Source organism: Protopterus annectens, chromosome 17.part0, assembly GCF_019279795.1.
Source record: "Protopterus annectens isolate FY-2018-M chromosome 17.part0, PAN1.0, whole genome shotgun sequence".
NCBI classification, from domain to species: Eukaryota; Metazoa; Chordata; order Ceratodontiformes; family Protopteridae; genus Protopterus; species Protopterus annectens.
The window spans coordinates 438,885,869-438,907,199 of NC_056751.1; the positions used below are offsets into that span (position 1 = coordinate 438,885,869).

The following is a 21,331-nucleotide window of genomic DNA, read 5'->3' on the forward strand; positions in this document are numbered from 1 at the left end:
AAACAGCAACATTGAGTTTTACACCATTTTACTACTCCATTACACACACACGCGCACAACACACTCCCCAGAATAAGCAACTTAGAAACTGAATGATATTAACTTTATTATTATTTGGGTAAGAAGGCTTGTCCACAGACCATTTTCAGCTACAACCTAGGCCAAAGGCAGTACCTATGAAGATGAGCAGTAAGAAAAATAATACAAAATCCTAATATTTGAAATGTCTACATAAAAGAAGATTAAGTTGTAGAGCAAACACATTATATACCATGCATAAAAGTTGTCATGTTGCATTGTAATGTGTAAAAGTCAATGCCCAAAAATTGTGTTAGAGCCCTATGGTGTCTGTAGCTGTTGTTAATTTAATGAGACTCATCCATTGTAATGAAAGCAAAACCACACATAGGCTATGGTACTGAAAAAGTCATTGAGTATGTCTACTGAACATTAGGGGGTGCCACATTACTAAAACTCATTTCTCCCAGGGCCAAGGCAAAAGTTTAGTCTTTCTAGTGTAAAGGGTAAAGATGCCATATGTGTTGGACCTGAAAGCACATGAACATGACTTAATGGTTATCATGAATGCTGTACACACAAACACACATATATGTGCAGTTGCCCTCTTCACACCTTGACTTACCAAAACATATATGTATACATAAAAGTGTGTGTGTGTGTGTGTGTGTGTGTGTGTGTGTGTATGTGTAGATATACATTATATACATGCCACATCTCTATATGTTTTATATATTGTATTTTGTCACTTGACAAGAGGCTTTACATATGACAAAAGTAAGTTTTGGTAAATCACCTCATGGCGAACAAGCAGTTTTATGCAACATTTTATATGTCACATGTATTTTTTCCGATTGGGTAAAGGAAGCAAAGGCTGTATTTACATTTTTCAAATGGGGTTTTCCTTTAACATTGAAAAAGCCTTTTGGCAAAACCTTTGGTTTGCTGTGGGGTGATTCTGAGTTTTTGAAGTCATTAATGAATCTATTTGTTGCTATTTTAGTGCCACAATTGATTGGTGAATATTATTAAGTGTTCCTGGCACTCATTTATTACTTGCATGCTGTTGGATAATGTGAGTGCATGCGTGTGTGTGTGTGTATGTGTGTGTATATATATATATATATATATATATATATATATATATATATATATATATATATATATGTGTGTATGTGTGCACACACGCACATATATACATACCACATAAGTTGTTCATTAAGTCATATTCATGTGCTCTCGTGTCCAACATGCAGGGCACCCTTACATTACAAAGACCAAATATTAATCTTAACAATGGGAAAAAAGAGTTGTGATAATATGATCCTTCCAGAAGGCATACACAATGAACGTGACTGCTTCAGAACCATAGTGCTGTCACAGCTTAATGATGCCTATGCTTGCAATTCCTTTGTTGACAGTAAGCAAGTCACATTAACCTAATAGGGATGTAACATATTCTTTTGTTTTTTTACCCATTGACTGTGGTGAGACCAAGTTAATTGCCCAGGTTGGTACTGAATAAGGGCAATAGGTAATATTTTAATCTGTCTTTAACTAACCTCCACTGAACTCCTATCAATTTCCCTTTGTCTAAGTACATCACCTGCTCCCTTCCTGGTGATCCTAGTGGAAACAATTTCACCAGGTAGGCAGTGTCTTGTGGCTACTCAATACCAGAGTCAGAGCTGAAGGAATCAGATGGGGAGTGGTGTTCGGTAGCCAGTCATTGTACTGAAACTGACTGTGGGAAGTAGTATACAGTGGCCACAGTCTGCATGACACACACACACACACACACACACACACACACACACACACACACACACACACACACACTGTCCTCCATCAGTGGTTACACAAGCCTTGGTAAAGTCAACACTGCCTGGAGTTACAAAATCCAGTTGTCAACCTCGTCATCATATCCTTCTAGCAAACCCTTCCACTGCGAAGGATCCATTTCTGACGTGTTTTACCAGCAATACAGACATGCTTCTTACCGCTTTGGAAGATGCCCATTGCAGGGCTATGGGTAGTTTGTGTAGGTTTTAATGCAGGGAATTTTTCATTAGTGTTTTTTAATCTATGTGTATGGTAAGCTCTTTCTTTCTTTCCTTCTTTATTTCGTATTGTGAGTTTATTTTTATAATCTATTATAGTAGCCTAATAAGTTTTATTTTTAGATTTATTACTTTTGTAGTTAATTTTTATTTCATTTAGTTAGTTTGAATTGGAACTGTTTATTCCCAGTAATGCTATTTTGGCAGGCTAGCTACAATTGGTTATTTTATTTTAACTATTTTCTTTTTTAATTTTAAAACAAATACATTTCTTTTCTATGGGTAAGCTGAGATAGAGAGTGCTGTTTTGGGGAGTTTTGTGTTTGCATGTGTATTTTGGATGTGTAGTGAGTGAAGTTATATTTTTATGTTAAAGTGAATGGGAAATGTATTTTGTGGTTTACTTTATTTTTTTCTTTTACTCTAAATGTAGATTAGGCTAAGGTATTTTGGTCAGTGCATTTGTGTGTGTTTTATGTGCTTTTTGTTTAGATTTTTATCATATAGCGTAAATGTAGCATATTTAGGGAAGTTCTCATAAATCTGAGGACATGCCAAGATTACAGATATGATGATGTGCCAAAAAAGATTAAAAAATGTGTACACAGTGTACTATATACATGCTTTTATCACATCTTTTATATGGGTCTACTGACATACGCTATTATACAGGAGTATAATAGCTTGTGTGTGTGTTTAGAGACAGATATATATGTGCAGGAATACACTGAGTTACACTTTAAATGTATTAAGAAAAAAAATGTTATAGTCCATGTTATACTGTAATGTACAACTACTGGGTACACACACAATAGTAACAGTTTTCAAAATAAATGCAACCCTTTCTCTTTCAGCAAGGCTGTCACTGCCATGGTTGTTGATATATTTTTATACCCCACATTGATCCATTTGAAAGGAAGATATGAGAGAGACACATTGCTGGAGAAATGTTGGCTTGCTTACAGAAAAGAAGTTTTTAGTGCCAGTTTTGGAGGCAAACGTGAAAAAATTACCTCACCATATTTCTGTGTGAGACAGAATTATGAGTAACTAAGACCTCTATTTATACGGTTTCCAAGACCTGCCTATTAGATATTACCTTAAGAGAAATTGACAGGATTTGTCTCATAATAAATGCAGTCCTGACAGTAAAGCATTAGCAACCAATTGATATACCAGCAGTGGCATTGTTGTCTTTTTAGGTAATTAATCTTGGCCATTTTGCTGTCAAAAGCACCAGTGTTTGATTTTTATGTGGTGCTGAAAAGATTGCCAGTTTTGAAAATTAAAAAGCATTCCTTTTATATTATTCATTGCAGTAACAATTTATAGTGCTGAGTTCAGGTGCTGAGCACTTGTCAACAAACATAATTATGTTTTGATATAAACAAGATTGGTAGCTGGATTATGCAACTCCATCACCATTGAGAGCATCTTGATTTAGGTTCAGATAGGACAGGCCAAATATTTATGTGGTGTTAACTCCCTCCCCAGTTAATAGTTTTCTTTCTTAATTACTTTCAGACAAACAAGTGTTCACTTAGGATCCCTGTGCACAGGCGATGTGAAAAGGAGAAGGAAAGCAGCCCCTCTGCCTGGACCACCAGTGGCAGGTAATACTAACTGATAACTGTCCAGAACCTAATCCGTTTTGTTGATACTGTAATAAATTATGCAATATATTCATGCTTTTGTGTCACTGGATTTTCACACACATATGGACATATTCTCAGTAGCCTTCTTTGAAGTTGAACAAGTTGCTCCATAGCAGATAGACTGCTTTCTTAATCGTTTTGGAGAGAGAGAAGAAGAAGAAGAAGAAACATCAGGTCGCTAAGGTTTATCTACAAACGCATTTTTTTAAGTTATGCAAGCCTTAGTGCAGGCGAAATTGTTTAAAAAGATAGTTGCATTGTCAGGAGCTACCCAAATATGTGGAGTTCATGAAGTGCTCACATTGTGGTATCGCATGAAGTTCAGGGATAACATAATTTTGGTTTCATAGAGTATGGCTTGCAAAGTCCTCTTCTTATAAAGAAGAAAAACAACTTTGAAACAGAATTGTCAATGTCTTGTGGAGGAAACCAGAACCTAATGTGCCTGTTGCTGTTAACCTTTTCAGTTTTAGCTCATACTGTGCTATATCAGAATTGTTTATTTCTTCCACATTTCAGGTGTCATTTACAGTTTTAGCTGTGAAAAATGTATCTGGGAAGTGTATCAGATGTAATGCCTAGGACTTTCTCATTTTGTTTGCAAGTCTGTTTTTGTGACTTGCTGTGCATACGTTATAATACCTCAGGAAACAGCTATCGCTTCTCACTTCACTTGACTCTGGATAACATTGTGAGGATGACATGATACATAACATCATATACTACAAACTGACTGAATCTGATCTATGATTCCACTACACATTTCAGTAGTAGAAGTTTTCTTTTTTTTTTTTTAATGGGCTCCATGAGATGGATGGATGAAGCCCTGGCTGTGCTACAGCCAGCAGCTCAGGCAGTGGTGGAGGCAGCTGAAGAGGGATTGCAATGACAAAGTGCATGCCTGTTTACCTCTGGCGGAGGGGAGGGGCCTTGATGTGAGGACATGTTGTGATGACCTTGATGTCACAGTTTCCACTAAAGATCAGAACTGGTGACTGTAGTATTTGCAACTTGACACAATGTGCAAATCGAAATGAGCAGCACTGCAGAGCCAGGGCAACTCCCTCTATCATCACTGCACACACTGTATGTATCCCACAACTGATAGTGGTACTTCCTCTTAGCAGCGTTGCTTACACACTAGACTTTTCCTCGTCTCTGCTTTTAAGTCTGATTGACCCAGTAGACTACTGTGCCACGTCAGGAGGACTGGTAGCCTAGAACATCTGGGGAAAGCTATGGATACTGAGGCAGTATGTGTAATGTAATAGTAGATGCCTTGCTGCTGTTACAGACACCCACAATTTAAAATCACTAAATCCACTTGTAAAACATCTTTATAATGTGGTCAAGTTTCTAGGTTTGCTTTTTTTTGCATTACTGGAGGGAAAGAAATGGAGTGAACTTGACAAGTTAAATTGCTGAACAGAAATGTGGTGGTTACATTTCTTTACAGCTCAGTAAAAAGTAATGCACCCACAGAGAAAAAAAAACACCAGACAGAAATCTGTTTTTAGGGCCCAAAATGTGGTTTCTATTACAGCAGTTCCAAAGGTTCTAAAACCCGTGTCCAAGGCATCAGTTGTTAAGGAACAACACAAAACTCAGATTTCATCCAAGCTAGAAATCTCTTTATTTAAGAGCACTATCATGAGAGACCTAGAGAAATAAACCTGTCTCCCTAAATAAAGGAAAAGCTCTTGCGTATATAGTAAAATCACGGTATAAATTAAATGATTATTAACACATTCTCAGCTAACTGACTCATAACCTTGAACATACTGAATAATTATGTGGATAGCTGAGCTAACTAAGCACTGGAATATGCTTATGCCAGGAGAAGAAATAACATTCTAAGTCACATGTACCTAGACACCATTTTTAATTTCAGATGAATTCCACTCTTGTTTTGTTTTTCTCTCATTCCTCCACTCACCCCTCCAGACCAGAGCTGTTTGAAAATTTTAGGACAGGCCTTTTTAATTTAGTAATTAGTTTGCAGGGTATCAGAGTAGCCAATCATCATTACAGTGCAGAGCTGATTGGCTTTTACTTATTTATTTATCACTAATTAACTTTATTAACTTCATACATTTTGAACAATGCCATGTCTACACATGCAGTTACAGAAAGCAAAACTAGCTTTATGCACCATATTTGCTTTTTAAACAAATTGTCATTTACACCTTTATTACCTAAATTTCTCAAGTCCTGCATTTCCTTAAATTTTACACTTCCTCCTCCTGAACGTTATCCTACATGTATTTTCTCACATATTCCATTTATTTGTATGTAAATTACTCCTCCCGTTTTCGAAAGGACCACATCCAATTATTTTATCTTATTTACCATATTAATTACATTTGCTTTTGATTCCCATTTTCTAGCAATTACTTTTTTTGGTAGCCAGTAGCATTAAACTTTGCAATAATTTGCCATGTCTAGGTGATTCAGATTAAGCACAAGGGAGTCATTCCCTTAGTTATAATCATTTGCTTCCCCAACATTTTAGACAAAGTACTCTGTTGGGGATTTTTAAAATCAACAAACTTGTTACATTCCAAAAAGAAAATGTTCCCAATTACCCCCCTCTTTCTTGTCACACCTCCAGTAATTGCTATCTACCTGAGGAAAAATTGTCTAAAATCTCCTTGGGGTGTAAAAGTAATTATGCAAGCATTTCCGCACAAAAATCCTACACTTTCTGAACTTGCATAACTGGGAGCCATGCAGATGTCCTCCCACTGTGCCTTTGCATGTTGCATTTCCATTCTCTCTTCCCAATATTTTCTAACCTCTTCTGATTGATTCTTACAGTTGTTATTCAGTACTTTAAATGCCTTACTAATTGTCCATTTTTAATAGCAGCTTCAGTTCTAGGTTCATCTAAAAACTCAACCCAATCTGGGCTTTCACTTAGCACTCCTCTGTCCCTTTCTTTTTGCCAGAACTCTGTTATCAAGCCCTAACAGGGAAGATGGTCTCTAACCTGCAGTCCGAACTTCCACTTGATGTCATCCTACTATTCCCACTATATTATTTTCCCTTCATAATTGTTTGCTTCTAGTACCTTGTTTCTTTTGCTAGTTTTCTCCAATAAATTCCAGCCCCATCTTGCCTTTTTCCTGTGTTCCTACTTGCACTCGTACCTATTTGCAAAATATCCCTTGTCCATTCCTTTGTCAGCTTAGTTCTTAGAATATTTTTGATGCTTTATAAATGCAGTATTGTGTGTGCTGGTTGCTATTCTTCTTAATGGCCTGCATCCAAACTTCTACTCTCTCCTTATTTCTTGTGCTCCCCATCTGTTTCATCATCATGCCTTTCCAGTTTGATCTATAAACCTTTGCTTGTGTTACATATATGAGCCTTAACTGTGTAGCTCTAAAGTATCTCTTCCAGTCACGTAGTCCTATGTCATCTAGTTCTATCAGAGTTATTCCTTTTAACTCTTGTCCTCTTCCCCTCCCAAATAAATTCCCTCAATTATTTATTAATTATGGTCTGCACCTTCTCCTCTGTTTGATAAAAACATATATGATCTGTATATAAAACTAAACAGAATAAAAACTTGTTCATTGCTTTTATATTACTTTCCATATAAATAATCAAGAACTTCCAGCTTCTCAAATTTTGCATCATACTTTCTTTAGTCTTTTCCACCTTACTCTTACCTGCCTTAATAGCATTTTTTTTATTCCAGACACCTAAATGTTTCATTTTATTATGTCCCCATAGATATGGGTGTTGCTGAACAAATTCATGTGTGGGTACATAGTTTATTGCCATAGCTCTCGACCTCTTAGAGCAAGAACGCTAACCACTTACTCCTATCCTCTGCATGTTGGCTCCTTCTGAGCCTGACCTGTTAGTTGATTCCACATCTTATGGGTCTCATTGAGGACTTTCTCTCTGTGCCATAGAGCCTTCTGATGAAAGGTTGTTAGACTGGAGCTGATCTGTGCACTGGAATGAGCAGGAATCAACCTGATAAGAGTTTGACTTCCCATGTACTTTTAATACTTTTTTATGAAAATATAACTGGAATGGTAGTTTTGAGGCCTAACTGAGGGAACGACTAGGATAAAGTCCACATATGATGACTTTCTCCATAAAAAAGTAAATTTAGAAGCACATCGAGTATCCATGGTACCCAGTCTACTTTTCCAATCATGTAGGAGAGGAAAGTTAAGAAAATGTTTAATAATAATAACTCTGCAGACTTTTTGTTATAGCAGCCTCCCCCAAAGTTTGCTCTGCTTGTAGTATGTTAGCAGAGAGAGTTTATCTGTTCATGCACCTGGCTATCTGAAGAGATTCTAGAATTGCATTTGTTATGCACTTGGAACAAAAAGAGAGGAAAATTAGCTTTTTGGAGGATTGTCTTTTATCTTATATCTGAAATATGAGCTGCAGTAAGAAAGAAAGCCAGTTTGAATTACTTAGAATGCTGCTCACCATATGTTTACTTGAATGCTGAAAATAGCTATCTGGAACTGAGGGATGTTATTATTATTATTATTATTATTATTATTATTATTATGTTGATGGATTTATTCTGCTACCTGTACACATGGAAAGTACAGCTGTGTAAGAACCTACCATAACAGTAGCTGTCCTACTGATTACTTTTGCAGTATTCCAGTTTTGTTGTGCTGTCTCACCAAATAACCTGAAAGTCTGGCCGGGGTACCAAAGACAAACCTTCCATAGAGCCATAAGTCCAATGTATGACCTGAGTCTGTGGGTGTAAGGGTACATAAGAAGATGTATGAGCATAACATACTCAAGCAATCTCAAAAACAAGAGAGCTAGAAGCACCTGAGGAAAAATACCATAACAGGTATAAGGTCAGCTAAGAGGAGGGTGAGTAAAGAATGGCTTCCCCTTGGTCCATAAGAAAACAGAAGACAATATATAGAAAAAGTGGCAAAGGTAGGGTGGGAAGTTAATACTGCAACAGTGATCCAAAGAACATCTGCTGTTATGATAAGTTCTTGCACAACTCTACTGTGTCCTTCCTTCGGTCACTGTTGCAGTATTCCAGCACTTTTGGGTGATTCACAATGCTTAAGGTGGATGGATCAGGCATAGGAGAACTGTCAATTAATCCAGAGAGAACAGATCTGACAAAGTAGGCTCTGAATCTTGAGAAGGCATCTACTCTATAATGTTTAATGAAAGCATGCAAAGAAGACCAAGTGGCTGCTTCTAGAATAGCTCTGGGATCAATTCCTTCATAAAAATCTTCAGAGGAGGAAACCACTCTAGTGGAATGGGCTTTAACTGGAGAAGGTAAGGATTTAACATGATGGACAGAAAAGGAAATGAATTTAGAAATCTAAGCTGGCAGTAGTCTGCTTACAGACGGGGTTGCCTAACTTGACCTTCTGAAAGGAAACAGACAGCTGGTCAGTTTTCCGAATGTCTTTTGACTTACTTAAGAAAATCTGACCTACCTGTGTACATCCAGAGAATGAAGAATTTGTTCACCCTTGATGTCCTTCCATATCACTGTTGCAGTGTTCATCATGGATCTCTTGCCAAGGATAGCCCAACGTCTGACCAGTATACCAAAGCCTTAATTACCTAGGAGCATCATACATCAGACATATGCTCCCTGTGCAAGCACAGGGCATAAAGCTGACTCAGAACTTTGTTGCCACCAGTCCAAATGCCATTACTGTACTTCGGTCTGAATGCCCTTCGCTTTGCAGGTTGTACAGAGCCTACATCTTCAAGATAAGTACCCTGTTGGTATTCCTTTTTCTTTTATTTTTCACTGGATTACATGTTATCCAAGAAAGAGAAATATCAGTGTTGGAGGCAGATTCCCCATAAGGACCACTACTGTATTTGCCTATTTTGCTTTGGTGTGTCTTAAGACCACACTCAGTGAGTGTTCCATCTCTCAAGCTTTCGTACCGGAGACTTTACATAGCCATCTTTCTTTCCTTTTCATTTATCTTGAAAATCAACATCTGCGGCCAGCCCAAATCCCAGAGTCTTTCTCTTCCCCCAGCTAACCAACATCCCTGGCTGTCAGACGTCAGGACATTGGAGGGTATAAGAGGTGTGCTAACTGGCGTCATCTTCAGTTCTTTCTTCCTGTGTAGTCTGATGAAAGACCATGTTCTTCACTGTTGTCTCTGGAGTGTCTATAGATAAGTACTCTACTGAGGATTCCTTACCATCTTACACTCTTGTATATTCTTAATGCTTAAAAAAGTTAGCAATTGCATTTCTTGTGGGAATAAATTATCCCACAAGGATGTTGTCTCTTATTGTCTTATTTGCCTTGAGCTTCAGCACAAAGCCCCTAATTGTCCATTCTCTGTGATATGTAATAATAGAACTATCAAGAGTAGGGACAAGTCTCTCTAGCAGCACCTAAAGTTGGACAGGGACTTTGCACATGATGCTGTATACTGTATCCAAGACCTTCATCCCAAAAAAGCGCAAAGAAAAACACCTGAAGGTGAAGGATGGGAGACAACCTGATGACATCTCAGTGTCTGATTCCCCACCAAAACTTGTTGTTGGCACAGCTGTGGTGCCTTCTCAGTCATGGCTTCAGCCCAGTCCTCGCAGTCTGACACTAGGCCAACATTGGTTGGGTCTGAGACCACTCTGTAAGACTCTGCTTCTGACACTAGTGTCCTGGTGACTGAGGGTGAGGCAGTATGCCCGTAGTGACTGTAAGGGACAAATTGCCTGGGAACTGGAATAAGGTTATGGTTGCCTGTCCACAATATGAAGTCTATTTCAAACCAAGAACACCCAAGCCCAAGAAACAAGTAGATTTACCCAAGCCTAAACTGACTGAATGCCCTGGCCTTACAACCCAGGTCTCATCACTGGACTTAGGCTGGCCCAGGTCCTCATGGGCTTCACAAAGGCTGGGCAGTCCACCCTGGAAAAGATCCTGTTTCAGAAGTCTCAGCTGGGAAAAGAAAAAGATGCCCTCTAAGGAATGTATGACTCCTCAAATTCAAAGGATGAATATGAGCTGGCTTATGTGCATCACCTTCCTCTTCATGCTTATGTTGTAAGTGATAAAGATTGTTTCTTGTTTAAAAAAAAAAGAGGCAAGAATTGAATAATTTATGTAATGGTGTTTAGGTTTTATGATATATAGTAGTTTATGTGAAGCATAATGTTTGTTATTTTTAACTTGTTAATAGAGTTTGATTACTTGTATATAAATGTAAACATGCCTGTGTCACAAGTGGTAATTCAATAAAGGTATTTAAAAAAAAACAGCATACTCATATTCTGAAGACACGTTATCCTTTTCTTTACCACCTGAGGATTTATCCTTCGGAGATACCATTAATAAGATGAAAGAGGTCTTCTAAGGAATGTTCCAAGTCTCAAGATAATCTCAGGAAGCTCCTGAGCCTTCCTATTTCCAGATGTTTGGTGATTCCATGACATCTTGAACAATGTGACATATCCCTGCAACGTGGCTCCCTCCTCCCTGTGCCTTTAAAGAAAGACCACTTTTTTAGAGTACTGAAATCCCACAAGCACTTATATAAAAATCCAGTTTCAGATTCATCACTGGTGTGCACAGACTCCTCCAAGGGAGAAAGTGAGAAAACAGCTAAGAACTCCTTGCAAATGAGAGAGAAGATAGACTGCTTGACAGATTTGGCAAGAAGATGTACTTCTCAGCCACCGTGGTCATGAAAGTTGTTAACTGACAGTTTTGTATGGTGTAATACCTTGAGACATTACAGGAACAGATCAAATCTAAGGCAGAGGTAATATAGGACAGGAGCCTCCAGAGGGACATTTTGAATTTGTGCAGTGAAACCCTGCAAGTGTCCAGGCACTCAAGAAAATGTGGCTCTGATGCTCTTGATGCATCATGCAGAGCGCTTGCACATGACTGGCCCCATAGCAGCTGCGATGGGGTCAGTCATGTCTGCACATGACTGATCGCGTAGTAGTTAGTCATGTGCAGATATATCTGGCTTGATGAATCAACCCCTCTCAGATCAGGTAAAAGCAGAGCTGTTTGATGCTCCTTTAAATAAGGAGTTTTTCCCTCTGTGGACTCCCGGTAGAGAAGGTGTTTAAAAAAAAATAGAAAAGAGGGGGAAACGGATGAAATCTGTCAAGGATTTTTATCTAGCTCATACCCCTAAGTAAAATAGAAATTACCTTGGCAGACTCTGGCCCTTCCCCTAAAAGGAGAGAAAACTAAGCAGCCAAGAGGGAAAAGAATCAACTATGAAGCTAAATGGCAAATCAAATAACATACCAGACATTGTGGTGAGGGGGTTCAGGGACCCTGCCCCCCCCCCCCCACAGGTAGCACTGCCCCAAAATCCCTCCCCATCCCTCTGTTTTTAGGAGGAGGGCTCTCCTCCTCCTACATTCAGTGGAAGACCGTTACCTAAGACAAGTGGGTCCTATATATCAAAAACAGGTCGACCTTGCAGTTTTAGGGTCTCTCCCTTTCTCAAATATTCCTCTGACACTGAGGCAGCAAGAGGAATTGAATACATCCTCTCGTTCAAGACATTTTGCTTCTAGGGATCATTCAAACAGTTCCCAGGGAAGACGGGAAAAGTCTTCTACTTCTATCTCTTCCTGTTCCCAGGAAGGAAGGCACCTGGAGACCTCCACTAGATTTGTCAAAGCTAAATGTTTCTAGTAGTACCAAAATTCATAGTAATGACCCTTCAAAAGCTGTTACCACTCATTCTTCCACAGACATGGATGGTGACTCTGAATCTAAAGGATGCCTACCTTTATGTTTGTATTCTACATGAACCATTTGGCTTGTGTACTGCTTCAGGAGTTTTCACCAAATATCTGATACCAGTTATTACCATCTACAGGACTCACGGAGTCCACATCTATCCTTACCTGGACACTTGTGTCATCCAGGCCCAGTCCCCAGCATAACTCCTGTAAGCTGTTCAAGTCACCATGGATTGCTTATAAAAGGGTCTAATCCTCATTATCCAGAGGTCATAGCTGTCCCTCAGCCCTAGTACTGCCTTCATCGGGGCAGTCTTGGATTCTCTTCAGTAGAGGGCCCTTCTTCTGGAAGAAAAGATTTTCTTCCCCTCCTTTTACATCACAGACCTACAAAACCAAAAAGGCCATTTTAGCAAGGTATTTTCTGGGATCCTAGGTTAGATGGCTCCTTGCATCTTAAATGATTCCTCTAGCAGAACTCCACATGAGGAAGTTGCAGCAGTATCTGAAAAACTGCTGGTCTCAGCACCAGTACTTCCTAGTTTTTCCATTCCTACTGCTTTCCTGACTGAAAAAAAAAAAAGAACTGCATTGGTGAGGAAACAACATTGTGAAAAATCCAGGAGATCCCTTCATACTACTACTGGCAACCCAAGCCCTGATTACATCTAGCTCAGATTTGGCCTGGGAGATCACCTGGGCATATTCAAGGTAAAAGACACCTGGAACAAGCAGTAGGCATGTCAACATAGCAACTTAAAATAGATGTTAGAAATATGGGCATTAAGGGACTTTCAAGAGAAGCCAAGTCCATGAACCTTACAAATACTGACAGACAATACCACAGCAATATGGTATATAAACAAGTGTTGCCATCTTTGCAGACTAGTTGTATAACTTTGACATGTGGCCAACCAGATGGCCGTTAACCTCCATAGCCTCTTACATTCTGGTTCAGGACAACCAGCTATCAGATGCTGTGAGTAGGGCTCTCCTAGACCCCATCAAATGGAAGTTGTAAAAGGAGGTGTTCCTGGACCTAACACACAAATGGTTTGTGACAGAAATAGACCTTTTTGCTTCCCTTGACAACAGGCAGTTAAGCAAATTCTTCTCAAGAGCCCAGCAAAGAGAGACATGGAGAAAGGACGCCTTCTCCTTCAAATGGACAGAAACCTTTCCTGTATACCTTTCCACCCATATCCCTGATACCCAGGGTACTGCAAAATGTGGCGTTAGGCTGAAAATGATCCTCTTAACTCCTTACTGGCACAGGCAGCACTGGTTCTCACTTCTCCTAGCACAGAGCAGGGGAAAAACCTGGATTGTCCTTCTCTTCATAGACTTGTTAACACAGACCAAGGAGATTTGTCATCTGTCCCAGTCTGAGAATGCTCAATCTGACATCTTGGAGGATTAGATTTTAATTCCATTCATACATTCCTTTTCACAATATGTGCTGTCTCTTCTAAAAGGGGCTTTGAAACCAAATACCACAAAATCATACCAAGCTAAATGCAAAAGATTCTTAATCTAGTGTAGGGCAAATTATATTTTTCCCACACAGGCTGTCTTGGCACAACTACTAGAACACTTATCATTTTTATATAAGCAAGAGTTATCCTGCTCCAGTCTTAAAGTACATACTTCAGCAATCTCAACATGCCTGCACATGTCTGCCCCTACCCCCACTCATGAAGCAGTTTTTGAAAGGGGTGCTTCAGCTCAGACCACCTAGATTGGATCCTGCCCCATCTTGGTATCCAAACTATGTGCTTGAAAAAGTGATACTACCACCCTTTGAACCAGCTGCATCTGGTTCTTTCAAACTTCTAATTTGGAAGACTCTCGCCTTATCTTGGTACATTTCAGAGTTACAGGCCTTAATGTCAAAAGAACCTTTCCTAGTATTTCATAGAGGCAGAGTCACCCTCATGGCTACCCATTTTTTGTACCTAAGGGAGTGTAAGAGACATCTTGAAGCCAGGTTTTACTTTGGTGTGTGGACCAGTCATCTCTCAACCCAGGTCCCCTTCTCCCTTCTAGCTCCTACTCAGTCTGTAACCACAGATGTCTCAGACTTTGCTTGGAGAGCTGCCTCCAAGGGGGAGAATTCAGGGTCTGTGGAACAAACAAGACAGACCAAAATACGTAAATGTTAAAGAAATATTGGCATTAATGTCTAGGGTGGCTTAATGTCTAAGGTGTTTGCCTTACAAACACAAGATGCAGGGTTCGAGTCTCACAAGGGATAATTGGCTAGGCTTAAAATGGCTTGCAAGGGCAGTTAGCTTAGTACTAAACTATGACCCTTCAAATCTCTAAACCAACATTGGTCACCAGGACCTCAGCTAGTAATTACAGACAGCACCACGGTGATGTAATACATAAAGAAATTGAGGAAACCATATTTTACCGCCTTTGCAAACTAGCTATGGTAGCCTGGGGACTAGCAAGTCAGCACAACCTTTCTCTTCAGGCTGCCTGTATCCCATATGAGCAAAATATTATTGCAGACAAGTTGAATAGGACCAGGACAGACCCTCACAAATGGAAACTGAAGCCAGGGTTTTCCAGTAATTAATCGAGTTGTGGGGAACTCATCAAATAGATCACTTTGCTTCCTTTCACAACAGTCCGATAAAGAAAAGAAATTGTGCTCCAAGCTTCCTTGTAAATATGCCTGGAAAACAGATGCCTTCTCATTTCCTTGGACAGGAATGTTGGTTAACGAGGGTCATTCTGAAGATTCAGAAAGACTCCCCAAACAAAATTGTGTTGACTCTCTTTTAGTCCAGTCAACTGTAGCTCTCCCTTCTTTTGAAAATATCAAGGGCAATTTCTACAAGCTTCTTTACAGAATGAACTTACACAAGACAAGGGTTATTTGATGCACCCAGGGTTGCCAGATTTTTGCCTGGCTGGGTAGAAACAAAGTGAGGACCAAAAAAAAAAAAAAAAGGGCTTCAACGCTTAAAAACATGGAGCTACTTCTGTTTAATACGGAACATCAAACACCATCTCCTTTTTTGTTGTTTATTTTTTTTTTTTTATCAGGGTGTGGATATCCTTAATTACCTTTTGTTTCCTAGCATATACCCAAAAAGACAGGGTCATAGCCTCCTTATCCTGAGGCAAGAAAGCTCGGAAGGCATGGCACCATAACCACTGAGTTTATCTGGTTATCCTTGACACCTTCAGCTGGTAAGATTCGTGGAAGGTGACTTAAAGCATTGGGTGCTGCTGGCTAGCTGTTATATCCTGGGCATGGTTTAACACCATATAGCTTAGATCTGTTCAAATGTATACTGTTACGTTAAGTTAACTTACACAACTGTAAGTTTCACTAAATTTGGACTAAAAGTGGGGGCAATAGAGACAGACAAACCTGGAAAATGAATGGAGTATCATCTTGGTAAAAACAAGGGTTCTTTATACTGTTGAGAGAATTGTAATGTGGATTTCCTAGACTTCCACCTGTCCCTTTAACTTCAGTTACACCATCAGTATCATATTCTCAGATATGTTGTAGGGAAAATGCAATTCAAAAGTAGGTGTAGTTAAGTCCTTCAAACTCCTGATGTGCTTATTCTGTAGAGTATCATGATATCCTGTACTTGATCTGGAAGAACAGAATTCTGACAGAAGTTGAATGTTGCTTTATAATGTATTTTAGGTGAAGAGTTGCCAAAAGTACTCTGAGGGTATAATAATAATGTAGGGGCTACATTTTGATTAATTAAGAGACCTTTGTCTAGTCTGTGTAAATTAAGCCTGTCTTGCTGAGGAATTCAGGTGTCTGACAGCATCTCCCGGATTTCTGTAATCGGTTCTGCAAAGGTCTGTATGGAGTGTAATTTCCGAGTACCTAACTTATTATTTTCTCATCTGGAAAATTAACCTGCTTGTTTAATGAATGCCGAGTGTCTGTATAGTAAAAGCAAGAGTGTTGCCTTTTCTTTATTAACTGTATTCCTAGATATTTTAGAACACTGGTTGACGATAGCTATTACAGTGCATATAAAAAGTGTACACACCCCTGTTAAAATGCCAGGTTTTTGTGATATAAAAATGAGACCACAGTAAATCATTTCAGAACTTTTCCCACCTTTAATATGACCTATAACCTGTACAGTTCAATTGAAAAACAGGCAAATCTGTTAGGGGAAAAAATATAACAAATGTACAATAAGCTGGTTGCATAAGTGTGCGCACCCTTAAACTAATACTTTGTTGAAGCGCCTTTTGATTTAATTACAACATTCAGTCTTCTTGGGTAGGAGTCTATCAGCATGGCACATCTTGACTTGGCAATATTTGCCCACTCTTCCTTGCAAAAGTGCTCCAAATCTGTCAGATTGTGAGGGCATCTCTTGTGCACAGCCCTCTTCAGGTCACCCCACAGATTTTCTATTGGATTTCGGTCTGGGCTCTAGCTGGGCCATTCCAAAACCTTTAATTTTCTTCTAGTGACGCCATTCTTTTGTTGATTTGGATGTATGCTTGGGGTCATTTTCATGTTGAAATGTGAAATTCCTCTTCATCTTTCTAGGTTTTGGGCCAAAAGTGACCGGTATTTGGAACTGTTCATAATTCCCTCCACCTTCAGTTCCAGCTGAAGAAAAGCAACACCAAAGCATGATACTGCCACCACCATGCTTCACAGTGGGGGTGGTGTTCTTTTGGTAATGCAAAGTGTTGTTTTTGCACCAAAAGTACCTTTTGGAATTGTGGCCAAAAAGTTCAGCCTTGGTCTCATCAGACCATAACACATTTTCTCACATGTTTTTGGGAGACTTGATGTATTGTTTTGCAAATTTTAGCCAGGCATGGATGTTTTTGTGTGTAAGAAAAGGCTTCCGTCTTGCAACCCTACCTCATAGCCCAGACATATGGAGAATACGGGATATTATTGTCACATGTAGTACACAACCAGTACTTGCCAGAAATTCCTGCAGCTCCTTCAGTGTTGCTGTAGGTCTCTTGGCAGCCTCCCTGACCAGGTCTTGTCTTTTTATCAATTTTGGAGGGACATCCAGTTCTTTGCAACATCACTGTTGTCCCGTATTTTCTCCACTTTTTGATGACTGTTGCCACTGTGTTCCGTAGTATATCCAATGCTGTGGAAATGTTTTTGTACCCTTCTCCTGACTGATACCTTTCAGCAATGAGATCCCTTTGATACTTTGTAAGCTCTCTGCAAACCATAGGCTTTTGCTGCAGCAGGCAACTGAGTAAATGTCAGGAAAATCCTACTAGGACAACAGAACTTTATTTGGGGTTAATCAGAGTCTCTTTAATTGATGGCAGGTGTGCACCCAAGAAGACTGAATGTTGTAATTAAATCAAAAGGTACTTCAACAAAGTATTAGTTTAAGGGTGTGCACACTTATGCAACCAGCGTATTGTAAGTTTTTGATTTTTTATATTTTTCTCCCTAACAGATTTGTTTGTTTTTCTATTGAATTATATAGGTTATAGGTCACATTAAAGGAGGGAAAAGTTTTGAAATGATTTATTATGGTCTCATTTTTTAGATCACAAAAACCTGGCATTTTAACAGGGGTGTGTACACTTTTTATATCCTCTGTACTTCTATATGGTCTTTCTCGGGGCTGAGTTGAGCACAGTGCCATTTGTCTTGAGACCTTATTTTTAAAAGGTTATTTTGATCTATCCCAAGACTGCAAACCATATGTGGTAATGTCTCCTTTACACAAAGGGAAAACCTGTTCCTTATTTTTTAGACTAGTTATCTTATTCAAGAAAGGAAGGTAAAGAGAAACAATTATTGAAGGCACTCCTGCCTGGTGCCTCTTGAAAAAGAAAGGCTTACTTACCGGTTAATCTTACATCAGTCATTTATTTGTTAATCAAAATAACACTTACTGAATGATTGGTTGGTATGGACATTGGAACTTATTCAAAACCTTTTATAAAATGTAAAATGTTTTTTCTTCATCAATAAATTCCTTGTTTGGCATTCAGACTCAAATCACTGAGGAGATGATATCTTTCTGAAAGTGTTTCACAGTCAGGAATGCACGTTGATCTTTGTCTTCATAACCCTTTACAAACAATCCTTATTCATTTGGACCACAGATGGCAACAATTGTTAATCCTTTGGGTTTCAGATATACCGTGCATTTTAATCCATGCTGTTAGTTGCTTTTGGCTTGTATGATCAAAGTGTTTTTACAGTTTGTCAGGCTTTGGAAATAGAAAAAGATCAGAGATGATATCCAAGGTCATGGCTAGGAACTTCTGTTATGTGTTATGTATTTAAATCCATTTCTTTGTAGTGTAATAAATCTTACCAGTCCCATCTCTTTAATGGTATTTCTCTGTTTTCATTGCGTTGATAACTCTAGATTTGATGACTGCTCCATCTGATTTAACCTGTGGCATTTTGAATCCACCACCGGACATTTCTAAAGCCTTTCAGCTTGACTTGGCTCCATCTCCCTTAACCATAACCTCCAGTTCCTCCATCAACTCCCCAGATCTAGTTTGCCACCATTCATGGTCTGCAGCTTGGTCCTTGGCTCGTGCGCCTTTTTTGGCTTTTTCTACAGTATTTTTGACTTGGTGTGGTGAGATTTTCTTTTCCCTTACCTCTTTTATTATAGTGCTAGTTGTGTGCCTGTTAAAGTTAGGTAGTGTGTGATAGTTTGCTTGTTAGGTTAGTTACGTTGACCTTTCTCTCTACCCCTTCCCACCCTTTTTCCTCATGATGGGAACATGGACAAGGGGTTCATGAAATGCATCTGTTATGGGCACAAACTGCTCTGTCAAGATGCACACCTTAATTGCTTGTATTGTTTGGGCCTGGAGGACTTAGACTCTGGGTGTTCTATTTGTGAGAGCTTAGACTCTTGGACCTTGAACAAGTGCAAGACTAAGCTTATTCCCAGGGGCCTATTCCCTCCTAGCTCCTCTTCCTGTCCCAAGGCTTCTCCCCCAGATTCCAAGACCGGGTCTGAGAAGCCTCAGATGTGAAACTCTAAGCACTCCCATCAAAACACAAGAGATCATCCTCTGCTTCCACCTCTTGGATGGCTCTTGTAAGTTACTCGACACTAGTTTTGGCTTAGTTGCCTCAGAGCAGATTGCCTTTGATGCGGATGACTTCAAAGAAGGCTTGCCCAGTGCCGAGCATTCCCTGCTCTTTTCTGATTAAAGGGCACCTTTGGGCAGGATAGCTTCCCGCTTTTCCCCAGGAACTCTTCCTCACTCACCAGTATCCTCCCCTTCTCTCTCTCAATTCTGAGCCTCTGTGGCTTGGATCTTACATGTATCATCTTCACACTGACCCTTGAAGCCATCCTCTATGGCTTTGCCTGTCCAGTCATCCAAGTCATTGAGCAGTATTAAACAGTCAGATCTGCAGCAGCTGGTGCAATCCTTTTTGCAGGCACAGATATAGTTAGACCTCATCCCCTCAGGTCCAACACAGAGTCCAGGACCCTTGGTTCTGTCTTTTGGCATTCCTTCCTCAGCCGCCATGGATCCCATTTTTTTGGGGCCGATGGACTTTCCACCCTATGGATCAGATCTGTCAATCTGGTGTGCTTTGGATCTGTCGTGTTCCTTGGTGGTGTTAACTCCAACTTATGCTGGGCCGGCAGCTCCTCAGAGCTGTGGTGTCTAGGCCAGAGTTTTGGGTTTAAGGTCAACAGTACCAGTGTCTAGTTCATCACTCTCCTTTGAAGTCTTGGCCTTAGGTAGCTAAACAATGGTGTGAACATGGAGGTCTGGGAATGTTGCCTTCAGGTTCATGGGTGCTTTTCGTGCCTTTGGGTTTCAAGAAGCTCAGATCCGAGAGGCCCACTTTGTCCTCTGCCTTTGATGGTGTAGAGAGGATGTTCTCAGGTAAAGAGAAGAGTCAGATATCTCCAGCTGGCACCCCCTCACATTTTCCATCTGTGCCGCTGACCAGTCATCAGGCTGCTCTGGGACAGCCTGCATCTACCAGTCTCCAAGTCTGCCCCCTCAGAAAGTTACCCCACTCTTTCCCATCTTCTCCTGCCTTTTCAGCTTGGATTCTCTGGAAGAATCCTACACCAAGGATACTGACCTCAAGGAAGGAGAAGGCTCTCCCAAGTCCCCACATGATGATACCTCTTTTGGAAATGTATTGGAGCTGCTTCACCAGAGCAGGTGCAGAACCCACAAAGCGCCCTCTCCGGAGGAGTTAGTCTTCCTGGAGGCGATTGGCTTGGGCCCATCCACACTCTGGGTGGTATCCCCTCCAGATACCCTTATAGACTTAGTATCTCACAGGGTGTTGAAGGATCCTGACACAGTAGAACCAATACCCTGTAAATCAGACAAAGTTCTTGCACCCCCAAGGATGGGCCTTACTGAAGCAAGGGTCCAGCTATCAGTGCCATTGTGATGGCGCCAGCCAGCAAAAAGGAGATTTTTGAAGAGAGCTTCTCCATCCATGCCTTGAACAGGGAGTCTTGGGTGAAGGATCGATTATGAAAAAATCCTCTGCCTCATCCATCTGTACCCTGAGGGCTCTGAATTACTTACCTAACATGGCAAGGCTTCAGAGAAATCTTGTCTTCAAAGTGGCAACCACCCTCAAGACACAGCAGTCTCCAGATGCCCAGAAAAAGTTGGAAGCTCTCTTGTTCACCCTGACTTCCATCACCAGTGTTTCTATGAGAGTCATTTTGAAAGTGGTTGATGGAGAGTCTAGAGTGGCAGGTTATGGAATTACATTGAGGCACCATGCCTGGATTTGGTTGTGCAACTTTGTGGACTGCTTCAAAGCATCCTTTATTAATGCCCCTTTTGATGGGTTCTCCTTGTTTGGACCCAAGGTTAAGGACATGTTGACAAGGACTGAACAAGAAAGAGAGACATTGTCTGCCA

At 40.1% G+C, this 21,331-nt stretch overlaps 1 protein-coding gene across 1 annotated transcript in view; it reads left to right on the plus strand.

Annotated features, from left to right (window-relative positions):
• Positions 1-21,331, plus strand: part of GPATCH2 (G-patch domain containing 2) — a 1,961,709-nt gene that overhangs the window by 1,804,073 nt on the left and 136,305 nt on the right. Inside the window, exon 9 of the mRNA XM_044059062.1 lies at positions 3,603-3,691. Within this exon, the coding sequence (XP_043914997.1) occupies positions 3,603-3,691 (89 nt within the window). The remainder of the gene's footprint in view (positions 1-3,602; positions 3,692-21,331) is intronic.